The sequence below is a fragment of the Ascaphus truei genome, chromosome 10, assembly GCF_040206685.1.
Source record: "Ascaphus truei isolate aAscTru1 chromosome 10, aAscTru1.hap1, whole genome shotgun sequence".
NCBI classification, from domain to species: Eukaryota; Metazoa; Chordata; class Amphibia; order Anura; family Ascaphidae; genus Ascaphus; species Ascaphus truei.
Window position 1 is genome coordinate 13,525,007 of NC_134492.1, and position 15,809 is coordinate 13,540,815.

Sequence of the window (15,809 nt, forward strand, 5' to 3'; positions counted from 1 at the left end):
TTTCCGTTGTTCCAGGCTGCTATTCAAATGTAACCTCTATAATATTTGTATTTATTATTATACTGGTGATTATAATCAGTACGCTTAGTCCTTCCATGAGGGCTAGGACGATAGTTCTGGGCAGGGTCACTGATAGGATGGGGCGGGGGAAGGGGCGGGAGGGAAGAGCCAAGACAAGTGTCCCGGGCCCGGTGACTCCAGCTCTCCCCAGCTGCTGCCTCCTCTTCCCACGTCGGACCTGTTTCCCTGCCGGAAGTCAGGACCAGCTTCCGGCATGCACCGGCGGGAGAGAAAGGCCTGGCGTGGGAAGAGGAGGCAGCAGCTGGGGAGAGCCGGGACCTGGCGGCGGAAACCAGAGGTAGGTGGGGGTGGGTGAGGATTTGTATTTGTGTGGAGGGGGGGGGGAATTGTATTTGTGTGGAGGGGTGGTTATATTTTGTGTGGAGGGGCGGTTATATTTTGTGTGGAGGGGGGTGGGGAATTGTATTTGTGTGGCTTGTTCAAAACTACTGGACACAATGGTAAAAGATGCGACCCCCCCCCCCACTACATATAAAAAATACCTCCCCAGAATACATATAAAAAAATACCCCCATGCCCCACGAATACATATAAAAAATACCCCCACCTCCCCAATACATAAGAAATATACTCCCACCTCCCCAATACATATAAAATCACACAAGTCAGCACAAGTCCACCTTAATCTTTACTATATATTTCTGAAAGCACTGTATGTCTGTCTGCCTGGCCTGTGTCCCTCAGGCCAATGAGATTGCTCCCTTGGCCCGGCCCGCCCCCGCACACCTCTCATTGGCCTGAGGCGGAGTGACGGGCCAAAGGTCCAACACACACACACACACTTACTTAGGGGTACGGGGGGGGGGGTGTTACATACATTAGCAGCATGTATAACCTGGGGGGTGGGGCTCACAATGTTAGCAGCACATCTCCCGGTCTCTTACCCGCCGGTCCCGGAGGCTCCGCCGCTTCCTCCCCGAACATCAGCCTGCAATCCAACTCATCACAGCCGCAGTGCGCGGCGCTCATCGGGACCCGCGCGCACCTCCTCCTCTCCCCGGGTCTCCCTCACCCCCCACCCGCTCACCCCCCCCCCCACCCAGACACACAGAGCACGCACTGTGCACTGTGCGGATCTCCCCTCACACAGGCTGCTCCCCGTCCCCGAGGGCGCTCCTCCGGCTGTCTCCGCCTCTCCCCGCGAAAGGCACACCACCTCCTCACCGGAGCGTCTCAGCCTCTCTGCTGAGGAGCCGAGGTGGAGAAGGAGGGCGGCCGGTACCCTGAGGAAGAGGAGGAGCGCGGCCGTGTGCAAGGTGAGTAAACGCAGGGGAATGGGTTATTTAATGCGTCCCTGACTCCCCCTGCCCTTTGCCCACCCGCCCCTCCCTGCCCTTTGCCCCCCCACCCCTCCCTGACCTTTGCCCCCCCGCCCCTCCCTGCCCTTTGCCCTCCCGCCCTTCCACGCCTCTTGCCCCCCCCCTGCCCTTCCAAGCCCCTCCCCCCCCCCGCCCTTCCACTCCATGCCCCCTGCCCTTCCACGCCCGGGCAACGCCGGGTATATCAGCTAGTTACAAATATTTCAATTTGCGACTCCTGTTAATAGAATTCTTTTGCAAGGCGTAATAAATCTGTTGCACTCAAACATATGTTACTCGAGCATGTGTGAAAAAAAGAGAGTTTCTTCTTTTATTGAGCAGAAGTTCAAAAATGCACAGTGTTTGTATTTGTGTGTGTGTGTGTGTGTGGGGGGGGGTAATTGTATTGGGGGAGGTAATTTGTATCTGGTGGGGGTGATGGTGTTTGCATCTGGTAGGGGTGTGTTTGCGTCTGGGGGGTGTAGTATCTGTATCTGGGGGGTGTAGTGGTGTGTGTATTGGGAGGGGGCATTGTGTGTGTATTGGGAGGGGGCCTTGTGTGTGTATTGGGGGGAATTGTGTGTGTGGCCAGGGGAAGAGGGGGAAATGAGTGTGAGGAAAGAGAGGATTGAGTGAGAGGGGGCAATAGAGTGTTAGTTCAGGAGGAGAAGAGAGGGGAAGAGTGAGAGACAAAGGGGGAAGAGAAATAGGTGTGAAAGGGGAGGGCTCCCAACGCTGCCGACACCGAGGGGGGTGAAGTTCTAGTCCTGTGCCCCAGGAAATCTGTCGGCGGCCCTTGGTGCAGATGGTGCTACAGCCCCCCACCAGGTTTATACATTTTTACATAATGGTAATGTATGCTGCGGATTTAGTATGTACAGCACCCCCACCTAAAAAGTATTTGTGCACTCCCCGACTTCCTCTCCATGATCATGAAGATAAAAGTGATCCACAATTAGGATAAGCTTGAGAACCTCTGATCTACACCTTCCCTTCCCATTCTAATGTTCATACATTCCTTTCCATTATCGTCTTTACCTTACTTATGTATTCTTTTCATACCATATCTCCTCTCCTCTCTAATCTCTAGCAATCTCTTTTTTTTACATTATGGGTTAATTTTGGGTGATACAATTGCAAAAATGTCTAAGACACCTTTTTATAACAACTGACATCCTTCAGTCATTTTAAATGAGCATGTTTACTAGCATTTATTATTTATTTTTTTATACAATGTTTTATCAGGAAGTAATACATGGAGAGTTACCTCTCGTTTTCAAGTATGACCTGGGCACGAAGTTATGATGACAAATACATAGTTACATTAAGTGAGCAGGGTTACACATTATATTGCAAATTAGCATTTGAGATTCATAGTAACAAATATCATGGGATAAACAACACATGCTACTTATTTTAGGGTCCTTTCCATTATCGTCTTTACCTTTCTTATGTATTCTTTTCATACCATATCTCCTCTCCTCTCTAATCTCTATCCTCTCCTCTCTATCCTCTCCTCTCCTCTCTAATCTCTATCCTCTCCTCTCCTCCCTCTCCTCCCTAGTCTCTATCCTCTCTATCCTCTCCTCTCTAGTCTCTATCCTCTCCTCTCTATCCTCTCCTCCCTAGTCTCTATCCTCTCTATCCTCTCTATCCTCTCCTCTCTAGTCAACTATCCTCTCTAGTCTCTTTCCTCTCCTCTCTAGTCTCTATCCTCTCCTCTCTAGTCTCTATCCTCTCCTCTCTAGTCTCTATCCTCCCCTCTCTATCCTCTCCTTTCTGGTCTCTATCCTCTCCTCTCTGGTCTCTCTCCTCTCCTCTCTGGTCTCTCTCCTCTCCTCTCCTCTCTGGTCTCTCTCCTCTCCTCTCTGGTCTCTCTCCTCTCCTCTCTGGTCTCTCTCCTCTCCTCTCCGGTCTCTCTCCTCTCCTCTCTGGTCTCTCTCCTCTCCTCTCCTCTCTGGTCTCTATCCTCTCTATCCTCTCCTCTCTAGTCTCTATCCTCTCCTCTCTATCCTCTCCTCCCTAGTCTCTATCCTCTCTATCCTCTCTATCCTCTCCTCTCTAGTCAACTATCCTCTCTAGTCTCTTTCCTCTCCTCTCTAGTCTCTTTCCTCTCCTCTCTAGTCTCTTTCCTCTCCTCTCTAGTCTCCATCCTCTCCTCTCTCCTCTCCTCTCTAGTCTCTATCCTCTCCTCTCTAGTCTCTATCCTCCCCTCTCTATCCTCTCCTTTCTGGTCTCTATCCTCTCCTTTCTGGTCTCTCTCCTCTCCTCTCTGGTCTCTCTCCTCTCCTCTCTGGTCTCTCTCCTCTCCTCTCTGGTCTCTCTCCTCTCCTCTCTGGTCTCTCTCCTCCCCGGTCTCTCTCCTCTCCTCTCTGGTCTCTCTCCTCTCCTCTCTGGTCTCTATCCTCTCCTCTCTGGTCTCTATCCTCTCCAATTCCATGAGTTCCTCTTCCACATTTCATTAACTTTTACTACCTGTTTGGGTTCAGTCTTCACATCTCACTTGACTATTCTGTCCTACTTTCACCCCACATCTCGCTCATATCTTTTATTTAATTGCACATATACTGTAGTTATATAAATATGTCTATCTTCTCATCATTATTTATCTTTCACTCCACACTGGTCTTCATAATATATATATAGTTACATAGTAAATAATATTTGATTGTAAATAATATACGCTTAGGTAAAAACAGATGGGGCCATTGGCTACATCTGGTTTTGGACCCATCGGAATGCACAGACCTGTTGAGAATAGTCTATGCACTCCAAACATCTTCTGGATATAGCTGGAGGGCGTATTATTTTCGCCCTGGGTCACCAGACGCGCTGGGGATCTGATCTCCAAAAAGTAAGGCTCTCTTTTCATAAAGAAGACCTAATCTGGAAACAAACAGATTTACCTTCTCATAGTATATTAAAAAGAAATATTGTTGGTTAATTCATAGCTTCTATTGTGTTTTAAGAATATGTTTAAATTGCTCTAAATTTGACAAATGTAATAAAGGAAGAAATCCTGGTTTATTGTACACAAGAGTACGATCAGCCTGGGAATGGCCACTCAAACTACATTAATAAACATAACATTTGGTTGCCCTTTTGCCGGAGATGTTCACAGAAAAATAGCAGAGAGAACAAAAGACATGTTTTCAATCACTGAAAACTCATGTCAGTACAATGCTTTCCAAATAATTTTCTGATAAGAACACGTGGGCCATCATATCAAAGTAACTTGACAGAAACAGGAAAGGTCATAAGGTAATATGTTATCTGAGCAAATATCAAATCTCAACTAGTGCCACAAATAGGGAGCGGGTAGATCTTACAGCCATGAACAATTCATAGTGATGCCCTTTAACTACTTGTTAATCGGTAAATACATTTACTGTATGGCATGTTTGTTCATAAAATGAAAAGGTTCTTATATTCATGATTGACGGATAGACAATTATTTTCCTCACTTTGGGTGCATTTATTGCCCTTTTCTATTAGCCACACAAACAGATTATGTATGCGCTATAATCAATCAACATCTACATTATGGTATTTTATCCAACTTCAGATAATTGTAATCTATTATGTAAAATTAATAACTTAAGAAGAAGCCTTAGGCCTTGAACCCAGTGAATGCGACCACGCTTGTGATGGCGTGCGCAACGCGAACAAAGACGGTCCTCAATGGGGCCGGCCCCAGTCAGTGCGCCATCGCGCACGTGCAAAGCGCGAGGGCATGACCACATTTTGAAAAGTCAAGAAATGTGACTTTTGGCGCGGCGGCCGAGCGATGGTGACGTCACGGCGGCGGTTCAGCCAATGAGGGTGAACCAGCTGCGTGACGTCATGGCCCCGCCACGCCCCCCACCACGCGAGTGATCTGGAGTCCTCAGATCGCTCAGGTGAAGGCCACGAGCGACGCCAGCCTCTCCGTCGCGCGTGCCAAGGTGGCCGGAGTCTTACACAGATTTTCTCGGCTTCTCTTTTTTTTACATTATGGGTTAATTTTGGGTGATACAATTGCAAAAACATCTAAGACACCTTTTTATAACAACAGTGGTCTGATCAATGGAGTACAAACAAAAAAATAGAAGCAGTCTGCAGAACACCAGGCTTAAAATGACCTGTTATTAGTATAAGAAATAAAGCATGCCCATAAGTCAATTTTAAGGGCAGTAAGATATGCAGGCAGCAAAAAATAAATAATAAGCTATAGTCACCTTTAAAGTGATATAATGTATACACAATCACCCTGATTAATTGTGTGACGGTTTGTGGCAGCAGAAGTGACCATATAAATGGATTTACAGCCACTTCTTGGTGGATGAAACACACAATGGGGCTCCATGTACGGTCTTAACGGCTGCCAGCTTTTTAAAGCCTGAAATATCCCAAAATTAATGTCTTCCTCCAAATGAAGACAATGCTAGGATAAAAGCACTACTTTCCAGACAAGTTGTAAAAGTGTTCTTTATTAATGAATTCCAGGGTGCACACACCACGCGCTCGCACAATTATAATTGCCACCGAGAAAAACGATGCTTAGGTGTAAACATTTAAGATGTAAATGTATTATATTCCAGATTGCTTAATGAATGGTGTAGTGTACAGCTTGTCACCTTATCCGCAGACTGCTTCCAATTCCCTGCTGTTTTCAGCGGATTACTTATTATTGCCTGCTATTTTCTGCTAAAAGGTAAACAATGCACCACCTCTTAAAATAATCTTCCAGGAAAGCTTAATAATTCTCATTGAACGTCAATTTCGGAGCTCAGAACGAAGGCACTTCGGAAAGCATCGCTCACAAAGAAGGCTTTCCACAGATCTTGGTACAGAAGGCACTCCGAATTTTGAAAAGCTCTCAATGAAATTAAAAATTGCTTCCATAAACCTAATTGTAGAAGGGTCGTTGTGTGCACAAAGCTGCAGATGTCAACGCTTACTGTAAATTCTGACAATACTAGTACATTCCTTTTTTTTTATAGTACTACCAGAATGTACAGGGAAGGGGTTTCAAATGTTGATAGGAAACCAATAATATTAGAACAAAAGGTCATTAGAATCCACTGAAAACAACATCTACTGAGCAAGCGTCTGCAATCTGCTGTCACCGCACTAGCCCTAAAGAAGTTACCTATGTATTTAACCCAGAGATCATATATGTGAAAGAAAAGCCTCAGTGGCTACAACAGCATGTCTTAATCTCTGCAAGTGCGATCTGTCCGTTGTGCAGCATAGCAAGCACTGCAAGCTATGGGAAGAAGCAGGAGGGGTCACTCCGGAAGGCGTGAAAATCAGTGAGCGCAGAATCGTCAATCCTAAAACCAAGGTTAATATTACAATTTGTAACAGTATTCTAAGGGAAACAATATTAGCACAGAGCGTGGCACGCTGCAGCAAAAACCGGGCACCACGGATATCACTGTACCTCACAGAACAGGGGGCCTGGCTCAAATCCAGCCCTCAAGCCCTCCCTCCCCCCCACCCCAACAGGTCAGGTTTTCAGGATATCCCAGTTACAGCACAAGTGGCTCAGTCAAAGACTGAGCCACCTGTGCTGAAGCAGGGACTGATTGAGCCACCTGTGCTGAAGCAGGGATATCCTGAAAACCTGAACTGCTGGGCAGGGGGTTGAGGACTGGAGTTGAGCACCCCTGACATAGAATATGCAACCATGCATCTCTGTGCCCCTCTCCCTTCGCACCTCTCTGCCCAGCTCCCTCGATGCACCTCTCTCTATCACCAGACCAGCACCGCTCTCTGTGCACAGCTTCACCAAGCACCCTTACAGGTTACCACACCCAATGGGTGTCATTTCCTGTGCCAGTTACTTTGAGGAACAATACTTGACAAAACAAATGTGGCAAATCAAAGCACTTTGCATAGCATCACGGGATAAATTCGATATACGCAATAGTGGCTGTGTGCTCCAGAATATCCCCAATTTCAGTGAGTATTTTCAATCGCAATCGGCCCAAACAGTTGCTTCTGAGTATATAGAATTTATTCCTATGCAACGGTCTTTCCAGTTCTCATTAGAAAACATTTAAATCGCGCAGTTCCTCTAACCATAACTTAGATTGCAAGCTCTTCGGATCAGGAACTCCCTTTCCTATTGCTACTTTAATTTCTGAAGCGTTTATTCCAATGTTGTGTTATATTATTGTCTCACGTGTATTACTGCTGTGACGCGCGATGTGCCGGGATGACGCTACATAAATAAAGATATACTGTACATAACGTCTCAGAGAGGAAAGGGCTGATGTTAAAAGAAAAAGGAAAGAATAGTCTCAAACTAAGAGATCTCTCCAGAATAACTTTGGATAAGAATAAGAGGAGGGAGCAGGACTAGCTTGGGTGGGCGGAAATCCCAACAACACAAGGTATGTTTTAAAACAGATTAAAAGGACGGCAGCAGATTTAAGCATCATCCAGAGCAGTTTCGTTTCTGGACATTCAGGCATGTGACCCTTTAAAACGCTTTTCTTTAACGGGAGTTGAAAGGTAATTTCAAAGGTACTGAGCAAATAAAGGTTAATTTAACAATATGTATTCGGATAGGAATAATACTCCCCATCAAGCAACTCAATAACTATGTAAGGCAGACAAGAAGACTAAAAATAACCCCAGAGACAGCCTTTAACTGCCACTGTATCATTGTAGATGTAGTAATAAATGAATATATATATAATGTCCCTTTGCTCTCAACACATTCACTCTTGGTATATTTTGTTTACCATCAAATAATCACAATTCAGACCCATCCCACCCACCCACAAAACCCTTTAAAGTTCACAGCTGTCATCGCAGATCATATACAAATAGCTGTGGAAATTCATATCTACTTTGTATGGAATGTTACATTTAATATTCTTGGGCAATCTATAGACTGACGCTCAATTGCTTAAGGCTATTGTTACAGTCTCAGAAATGTCAGACAAAGCAAGGTGTTAAAAACATTATAATAAAACAAATGAACTGCTGAGTACATACAGTATGTGCAGTCCGCCAATAATCTCCCTTCAGATCCCTCAAGGTGACTTTAGTCTTGACCATTTTTGTACATACTGTATATATATGTCGGCTCAGAGAGAAATCATTTTCTGATGCATTGTAGAGAGGAAGCCGCCTGTGCAATGCCCTTTATATAACAATGTAACCGGAGCGAAAATAAACATGTTTTGCATTATGGTTAATATATATATATATAATATACTAATTGTCCGTTTGTTAGTAAAACTGCATTCCCAGAGTATGTATGTATGTATGTGTGTATATATATATATATATATATATATATATATATATATATATATATATATATATATATATATATATATATATATATATATATATATATATAGATATATATAATGTATGTATGTGTGTGTGTGTATATATATATATATATATATATACACACACATGTAGAGGTATCAGTACCGTGTTAGCCGAGCTTCAATAATCAAAAAATAAATAGATGATACCGTTCTGTGGCTAACGAAATGCTTTTATTTGTGCGAGCTTTCGAGATACACTGATCTCTTCTTCCGGCGATGTTACATTGTATGATGTTACATTGTATCATCGCCGGAAGAAGAGATCAGTGTATCTCGAAAGCTCGCACAAATAAAAGCATTTCGTTAGCCACAGAACGGTATCATCTATTTATTTTTTATATATTATATATATATATATTTGAAGGTAGTATTTTTTGAGGGAATATATTTTGGGTTTATAGAGCTATAGCTGATGCAAAAAAGCACACACAGGCATATCCCGCATTAACGTACGCAATGGGTCCGGAGCATGTATGTAAAGCGAAAATGTACTTAAAGTGAAGCACTACTTTTTCACACTTATCGATGCATGTACTGTACTGCAATCGTCATGTACGTGCATAACTGATGTAAATAACACATGTGTAACAGGCTCTATAGTCTCCCCGCTTGCGCACAGCTTCGGTACAGGTAGGGAGCCGGTATTGCTGTTCAGCACGTGCTGACAGGCGCATGCGCGAGCTGCCGTTTGCCTATTGGGCGCTATGTCCTTACTCGCGAGTGTACTTAAAGTGATTCTCCTTAAACCGGGGTATGCCTGTATATACAGCATCAGCATGTAGTTCACAAGCTCAGCAGTGAGTAGGTTATTGTGGAGCATGTCATCTAATAGGACATGTCATGTTACTTCAGCCCAAACTCATTGAGGAAGACAAACGGTCATTATTAACCCTTTTGTGACTGAAATCATTTGCAGAATTTCTTTGCCTCCATGTAAAAGCACCTAATGACTTTCAAATCTTTCCTGTTTTAATCCGAGCAATCCATCAAACCAGTGGCAGCGTTATTAGCAGGCGTTGCATGGAAATGTGCATCTTTATGTTAACATGTGTGTTACTGGTGGATAGATCCAGTCTAGTATTGTGGTTTCTGAACAAGGGGTTAAAGTCGTATTTATAAAGATTGAGCACTGTTTAACTTTTACAATGTAAGGTGAGAACAAACAATATTTCCAAATGTCTAGTGAACTGTTGTATACACAAGCAAATCGATTGAGATTCAGAAGAGTACAGCCCGACTCCGATATCATTCCCAGGTAGACACATTGTAGCAATTCTATTTCTCATGGCACAGAATCTGTGGTGTATATTGAAACACAAAATGTATCATCAGAAAAGGACACCCTTAAAATAACTACTTTACGTACGTTGTGCAAAATATTGGGCCCTACTGCACCTTATTTTGGATTCCATTCTGTTACACCTATTTGTAAAGCTTTTGCGTATTTGCATATATCCCTTCAAAGCTGTTCCATGCACCAATCACCATTTAACAAGACATTTCCAAAATATACCCTGATCCTACCAATCTCCACCTTCAGTAAATGACTCTTAATTAAATGCCCTGCAATTAATTGGTGTTGTCCAAGCCTCAGAGATGGCCCAGTCCTTCAATCTTTCCCAATACTGTTTAATTCTCCAAGCAACCCCCTGCTTAAGACCTCACACGTTGATCTTTATGCTGGCTTCCAGAAACATAGATAAACAGACAGCAGATAAGGGGCCCTGGGCCCACCTAGTCTGACCAATATGTAGTCTGTACATTATTATGTACCCTTAGATTCCATGTTTTGCTACTTTAAGGTTATCAGATTTGACAACCCCTGGGCTCTCTCCACTAAGGGGGCTAATAGTATAGAATCATTCCTGTAGCATTCTTCCTTTGGGATTCTCTGGAATTTATTTAGAATTGTAAAATTAGACTGCAGTTTCCAGGCTCTTGACCAAAACCATAATTTTTCCTAGAATATCTTTGTTTACTCGAGCACGAATTGTCCATTATTGCCAATCTACGTGTGCGTCGTCTGCCAAACAGCATACTTTCATTAAACACTAATGTTTAAATAAACCAAATCAAGAAATTGAAGTTTAATCTAGCATCATATACATAGGGATTCAGGATTGAGGTTTTAAGCAAGAAACACTGGAAGAACACGGATATCGTGCTCTTCAGGTAAAACCAATAAAATACAGAAATGAAGGGTCATTTCCTGTTGAATTCCTGCTCTTGCAGAAGCCCAGCCGCAGGTTGGAGACAATTACAATGCAAGGGGAGGATTGGGGCTTAAAACATAGTGCACCAATAAACACAACATTCAAATGTCTTCCCCCATTGTTAACACTGATAAACATAGATATATTTTTTTTAATAAAATGAAAACACCAGAAAAAGTAAAAACACGCATTAAAAAACAAAAAAACATAATCTCCATGCACCCTGTATGCTCACAAAATAATATCCTTCTACTGTGTCTTCTGCTTCTAAATAAGGACCAGCCTTTCGTTATGTGGAAGGCAAAGTGTATGACAGGGGTGGCAAACTGCAGTCCGCAAGTGCCACCAACAGGTCAGGTTTTCAGGATATCACTGCTTCGGCACAGGTGGTTCAATGACTGAGCCACCTGTGCTGAAGCAGGAATATCTGGAAAATCTGACCTGTTGGAGGCCCTTGAGGACTGAAGTTGGTCACATCTGGTCTATGACGTTCCGCTAACATCCCACTATTCAGAGTCTGTCCTATGTGGTGTGTTTGGAGATATGTCCAAAGAGGTGTTACCCAAGACCACTACTTAAGCACATTTTGTATTAATCATATACAATGTATATACATGTATGTATATTATATGTATGTTATACATGTATTTTTAAGTGTCCCCGGTTTTCTAAACATGGATCCTCTTCAGGTTAGAGTAAACCTACTACTTGGGTTTCCTGTTCTCAAGCCCCCCCCCCCCCCCCCAAACAGGTCATAATTTCAGGATAGCCCAGCTTCAGCTCAGATGGCTCAATCAGTCCCTGCTTCAGAACAGATGGATCAATCAGTCCCTGCTTCAGCACAGATGGATCAATTAGTCCATGCTTCAGCACAGGTGGATCAATCAGTTCCTGCTTCAGCACAGGTGGCTCAATTAGTCCCTGCTTCAGCAAAGGTGGCTCAATCAGAGACCCAGTCGAAGATACACGGGTAGGCTTAAAGTTGCATTAGGCTAGGTTAATGTTACATTAAGTCAGGGGTGCTCAACTCCAGTCCTCAAGCCCCAACAGCAACAGGTCAGGTTTTCAGGATATCCCTGCTTTAGCACAGGTGGCTTAATCAGTCCATGCTTCAGCACAGATGGCTCAATCAGAGGCTCAGTCTTCGGCTGAGCCTCTGATTGAGCCACTTGTGCTGAAGCTGGGATATCCTGAAAATCTGACCTGTTAAGGTGGGGTGGGGGGCTTGATAACTTGAGTTGAGCACCCCTGCCTTAGATCAGGTTTCTTTACTGGCTTAAGACCAGAGTGTATTCTCTATCACCAGTTTCCATTGTCTCATGTTTGTAGGTGCTACTTTAACCTTGACATGAGGTCTTGGGATGTTTACAAGGCAGTAAATGCTGTAGTAGGCTAGTTGTTCTGATCTCAGATCCCTTGTACACAATCTCTCCTTTATTCCCATGTATACCACTACTTGTACTTACTGTAGATGAATTAAACAGAATCAGGCATGTAAGTCCAGTTGCGATAGTGCAGGGTAAATGAGTACTTCAGTATTAGGTGATTACCTTATTTTATTTGGACTAAGATTTGATACTATAAGACAGGCTTTCGAGAGTTCTCTCTCTGCCTCTGGTCAGCGATACTGATTTACAAAAATTCAATGCGCTAAACACAGATGTAAAAAAAAAAAAGAAAAAGATAGCCATCTACTGTAAGGAAGATGATGCAGGGAAGGAATAGACAGACAGGGCAGTAAATGGATGAAAGGGACAGTGAGACAAAGGACCATCCATCCATCAGCAGTGTGCAGGGGGGTAAGGGACAGTGAGACACAGGACCATGCATCCACCAGCAGTGTGCAGGGGGGTAAGGGACAGTGAGACACGGGACCTTACATCCATCAGCAGTGTGCAGGGGGGAAAGGGACAGTGAGACACGGGACCATACATCCACCAGCAGTGTGCAGGGGGGAAAGGGACTGTGAGACAAGGGACCATACATCCATCAGCAGTGTGCAGGGGGGAAAGGGACTGTGAGACACGGGACCATACATCCATCAGCAGTGTGCAGGGGGGAAAGGGACAGGGAGACACAGGACCTTACATCCATCAGTAGTGTGCAGGGGGGAAAGGGACAGTGAGACACAGGACAATCCATCCACCAGCAGTGTGCAGGGGGGAAAGGGACTGTGAGACACAGGACCATACATCCATCCCTCAGCAGTGTGCAGGGGAGGAGAGGGGGTAAGGGACAGTGAGACACGGGACCATACATCCACCAGCAGTGTGCAGGGGGGTAAGGGACAGTGAGACACAGGACAATCCATCCACCAGCAGTGTGCAGGGGGTGGGGATGCAGGAGGGGAGAGGAGGTTACTTGTAAAATTCACAGAGAGGCAGGGAGAAACATGACAAAAAAAATATGGCATTGGGTTAAAAACCCCATATCAGCATTAAGTCCTCCGGTTTTAGTGCTAAAGCGTATTAACACTTGCTGTAGGGTACACCCCTAAACATATTCTCAGCAACACAAGACAAAATACGTAATCTGTAACACAGGCAGGTCTGTTTCTCCCTAATAACGGATATATGGTTCAATCGGACTTATCCCTGGGAGCTATATTATCAATGTACACCATCATATGTTACATATACTGTTGTCTCCTTTCTCTTAAAACCTCATGCATGTATACATTTTGCTATCTAGATAAAGCATTACACAGTACATATAACTGTCACAAAATAAGTTGTAATGGGCTTTTAAAGAACTGATTTGCAATGTCCTCGAATTAGAGATTACTAGCATTAAGAAAAAACGAAATGACCTCTGCAGAACTACAGCAAAATGGGTCACTGTATGAATGCAGAATATATCAATCAACAGCAATGAACTGTATGACATTTAATACATCATTGCCAATCATTCGAATAAAACAAACACCTAACTGCCAGAAGCTCTACTTAGACCAGGACTGGCCACCTTCAGTCCTCAAGGGCCACCAACAGGTCAGGTTTTCAGGATATCCTTGCTTCAGTACAGGTGGCTCAATCAGTGGCTCAGTCAAAGACTGAACCACCTGTGCTGAAGCTATGACTGATTGAGCCATCTGTGCTGAAGCAGTGATATCCTGAAAACATGACCTGTTGGTGGCCCTTGAGGACTGGAGTTGGCCATCCCCTGACTTAGACCATTATGTATATATACATAAACCAATCAAGAAAGAACTTACATGAAAAAAAAAGTAGAAACGCCAATAAACTAAAAATCTAGTCACCTTCAGCAAGGCAATACCGTATTACCCAATATTAAAAGCGCTGTACAAGTGCGAGCTCACACCTGACCACCCACCTATCCCCCGGGGTTGTCTCAGAGTATTACACATGTATTAGAAATTGCCTGGGACTCCATGTATCTTTCTGCAACAACAACAAAAATGCAACCGCTTAATAAAAAGCAGAATTATTTCATACAAAAAAAGGTCTTACCACGTATGTGCCACTGTAAAGCGACGACGCTGACGGATGCTCTTATTTACTAGCAACTTTCTAAAAAAGCATGGCGAGTTCCTCGGAGAACTGCGGGGAGAGATTTTTGGCGACGTGGTTCTTTTCCCAGAGAGCCTGGGAAGTTCAAGTTCTAAATGCATATGCTCTTTAAAAGTCCTGATGTAAATATCGGAATCCGGAGTAGCAAGTTCGTTAGAAGAATCTTTAGCTGTCATATCTTAGGCGGCGTTTCCCGATTTCACTGTGCAAAAAACATCATCGCTGAAAAGCCAATGCTGCCAATGGAATGGTTGTAGAATGAAATGTAGGTCTGCAGTTGAAAAGGCTGAAGCACAGAGAGCCAAACCTGCCTAATGCACAATCAGGATCCGCAACGAGTGGTAAGCCACTGCCGTACAAAAGGGCTTCATCAGTCTGGATTTTCGTCTCAAAATGCGCCAAAGTCCTTTCTGTATCAGGGTTGCCTGCTGTGAATGTGGTTTGTCTGCCAGCTACACACAGTTACTGAATTCATTCAGCTGGGTGTACAAGCTCATGCAATATTCATCGAAATTCCTCACCCATCCTTGCTCAGAGATATTTTGGCTTCAAAAATGCCAAGAAAAAGAACAATGATCGCGTGAATGATCCGGAAACAAATGTTTAAATGCCTCTTTAAAATGATGCCCTTCAGTGCAATATGCAGTACATGCCTCAGTGACCAGCCTCCTAGATAGGAAAACGCGTCTTCATTCAGAATTCCTACTTCAATACCTAATCCAAACAGCAGCGGCTCCACCTACAGCATGATCATTGGATGGCATTGCTTGTGACAGCTAAGGTTTTTCTCTGGTGATCTTTTGTCTGCTTAATAGAACGCTTGTGCATTAGGTTATTATATATTAAACTTTAAAAAAAACCACTGATATATGCTGTAGCACAGTGGTGCTCAAACTCAGTCCTCAAGGTTTTATGGATATCCCTGCTTCAGCACAGGTTGCTCAATTAAAATGACTGAGCCTCTGACTGAAGCAGGCAGACAGATTTCATTTATTGTTTTTTATTTTATTAAGGATTGAAGTGGGGGTCTCCGGAGCGGAACGGAGTTAATTTCAGCTACAGGGGATCCCCTGCTTTCAGAAATACTTACCCCCTTGGGGGGTGCCGGTATTTCGGTATGAGTTTAAATGTCCAGGTCACACGGGCCAATAGGAAGCCACACCGGAGGACGTCACGGCTTCCTATTGGTCCACGTGACATTTAAGCACCGCCATTTTGTTAGGCACACAGTTCACAGGCTGCATAGTTCAGCTCCGGAGACCCCATGCTGCAATCCTGTAATTAAAAAAAACCCAATAAATTAAACTTGTATTGCTGCCAGGGTCGCCACCTTCTGCTGAAGGCTAACCT

General features: G+C 43.9%; 1 protein-coding gene across 1 annotated transcript in view; it reads right to left on the reverse strand.

Moving 5' to 3' along the window:
• PDE4B (phosphodiesterase 4B) overlaps nucleotides 1-15,143 on the reverse strand; it is a 239,350-nt gene extending 224,207 nt beyond the window's left edge. Inside the window, exon 1 of the mRNA XM_075615891.1 lies at nucleotides 14,400-15,143. Coding sequence (XP_075472006.1) covers nucleotides 14,400-14,635 — 236 coding nt within the window. The 5' untranslated portion in view covers nucleotides 14,636-15,143. The remainder of the gene's footprint in view (nucleotides 1-14,399) is intronic.
• Nucleotides 15,144-15,809: the final 666 nt, after the last annotated feature.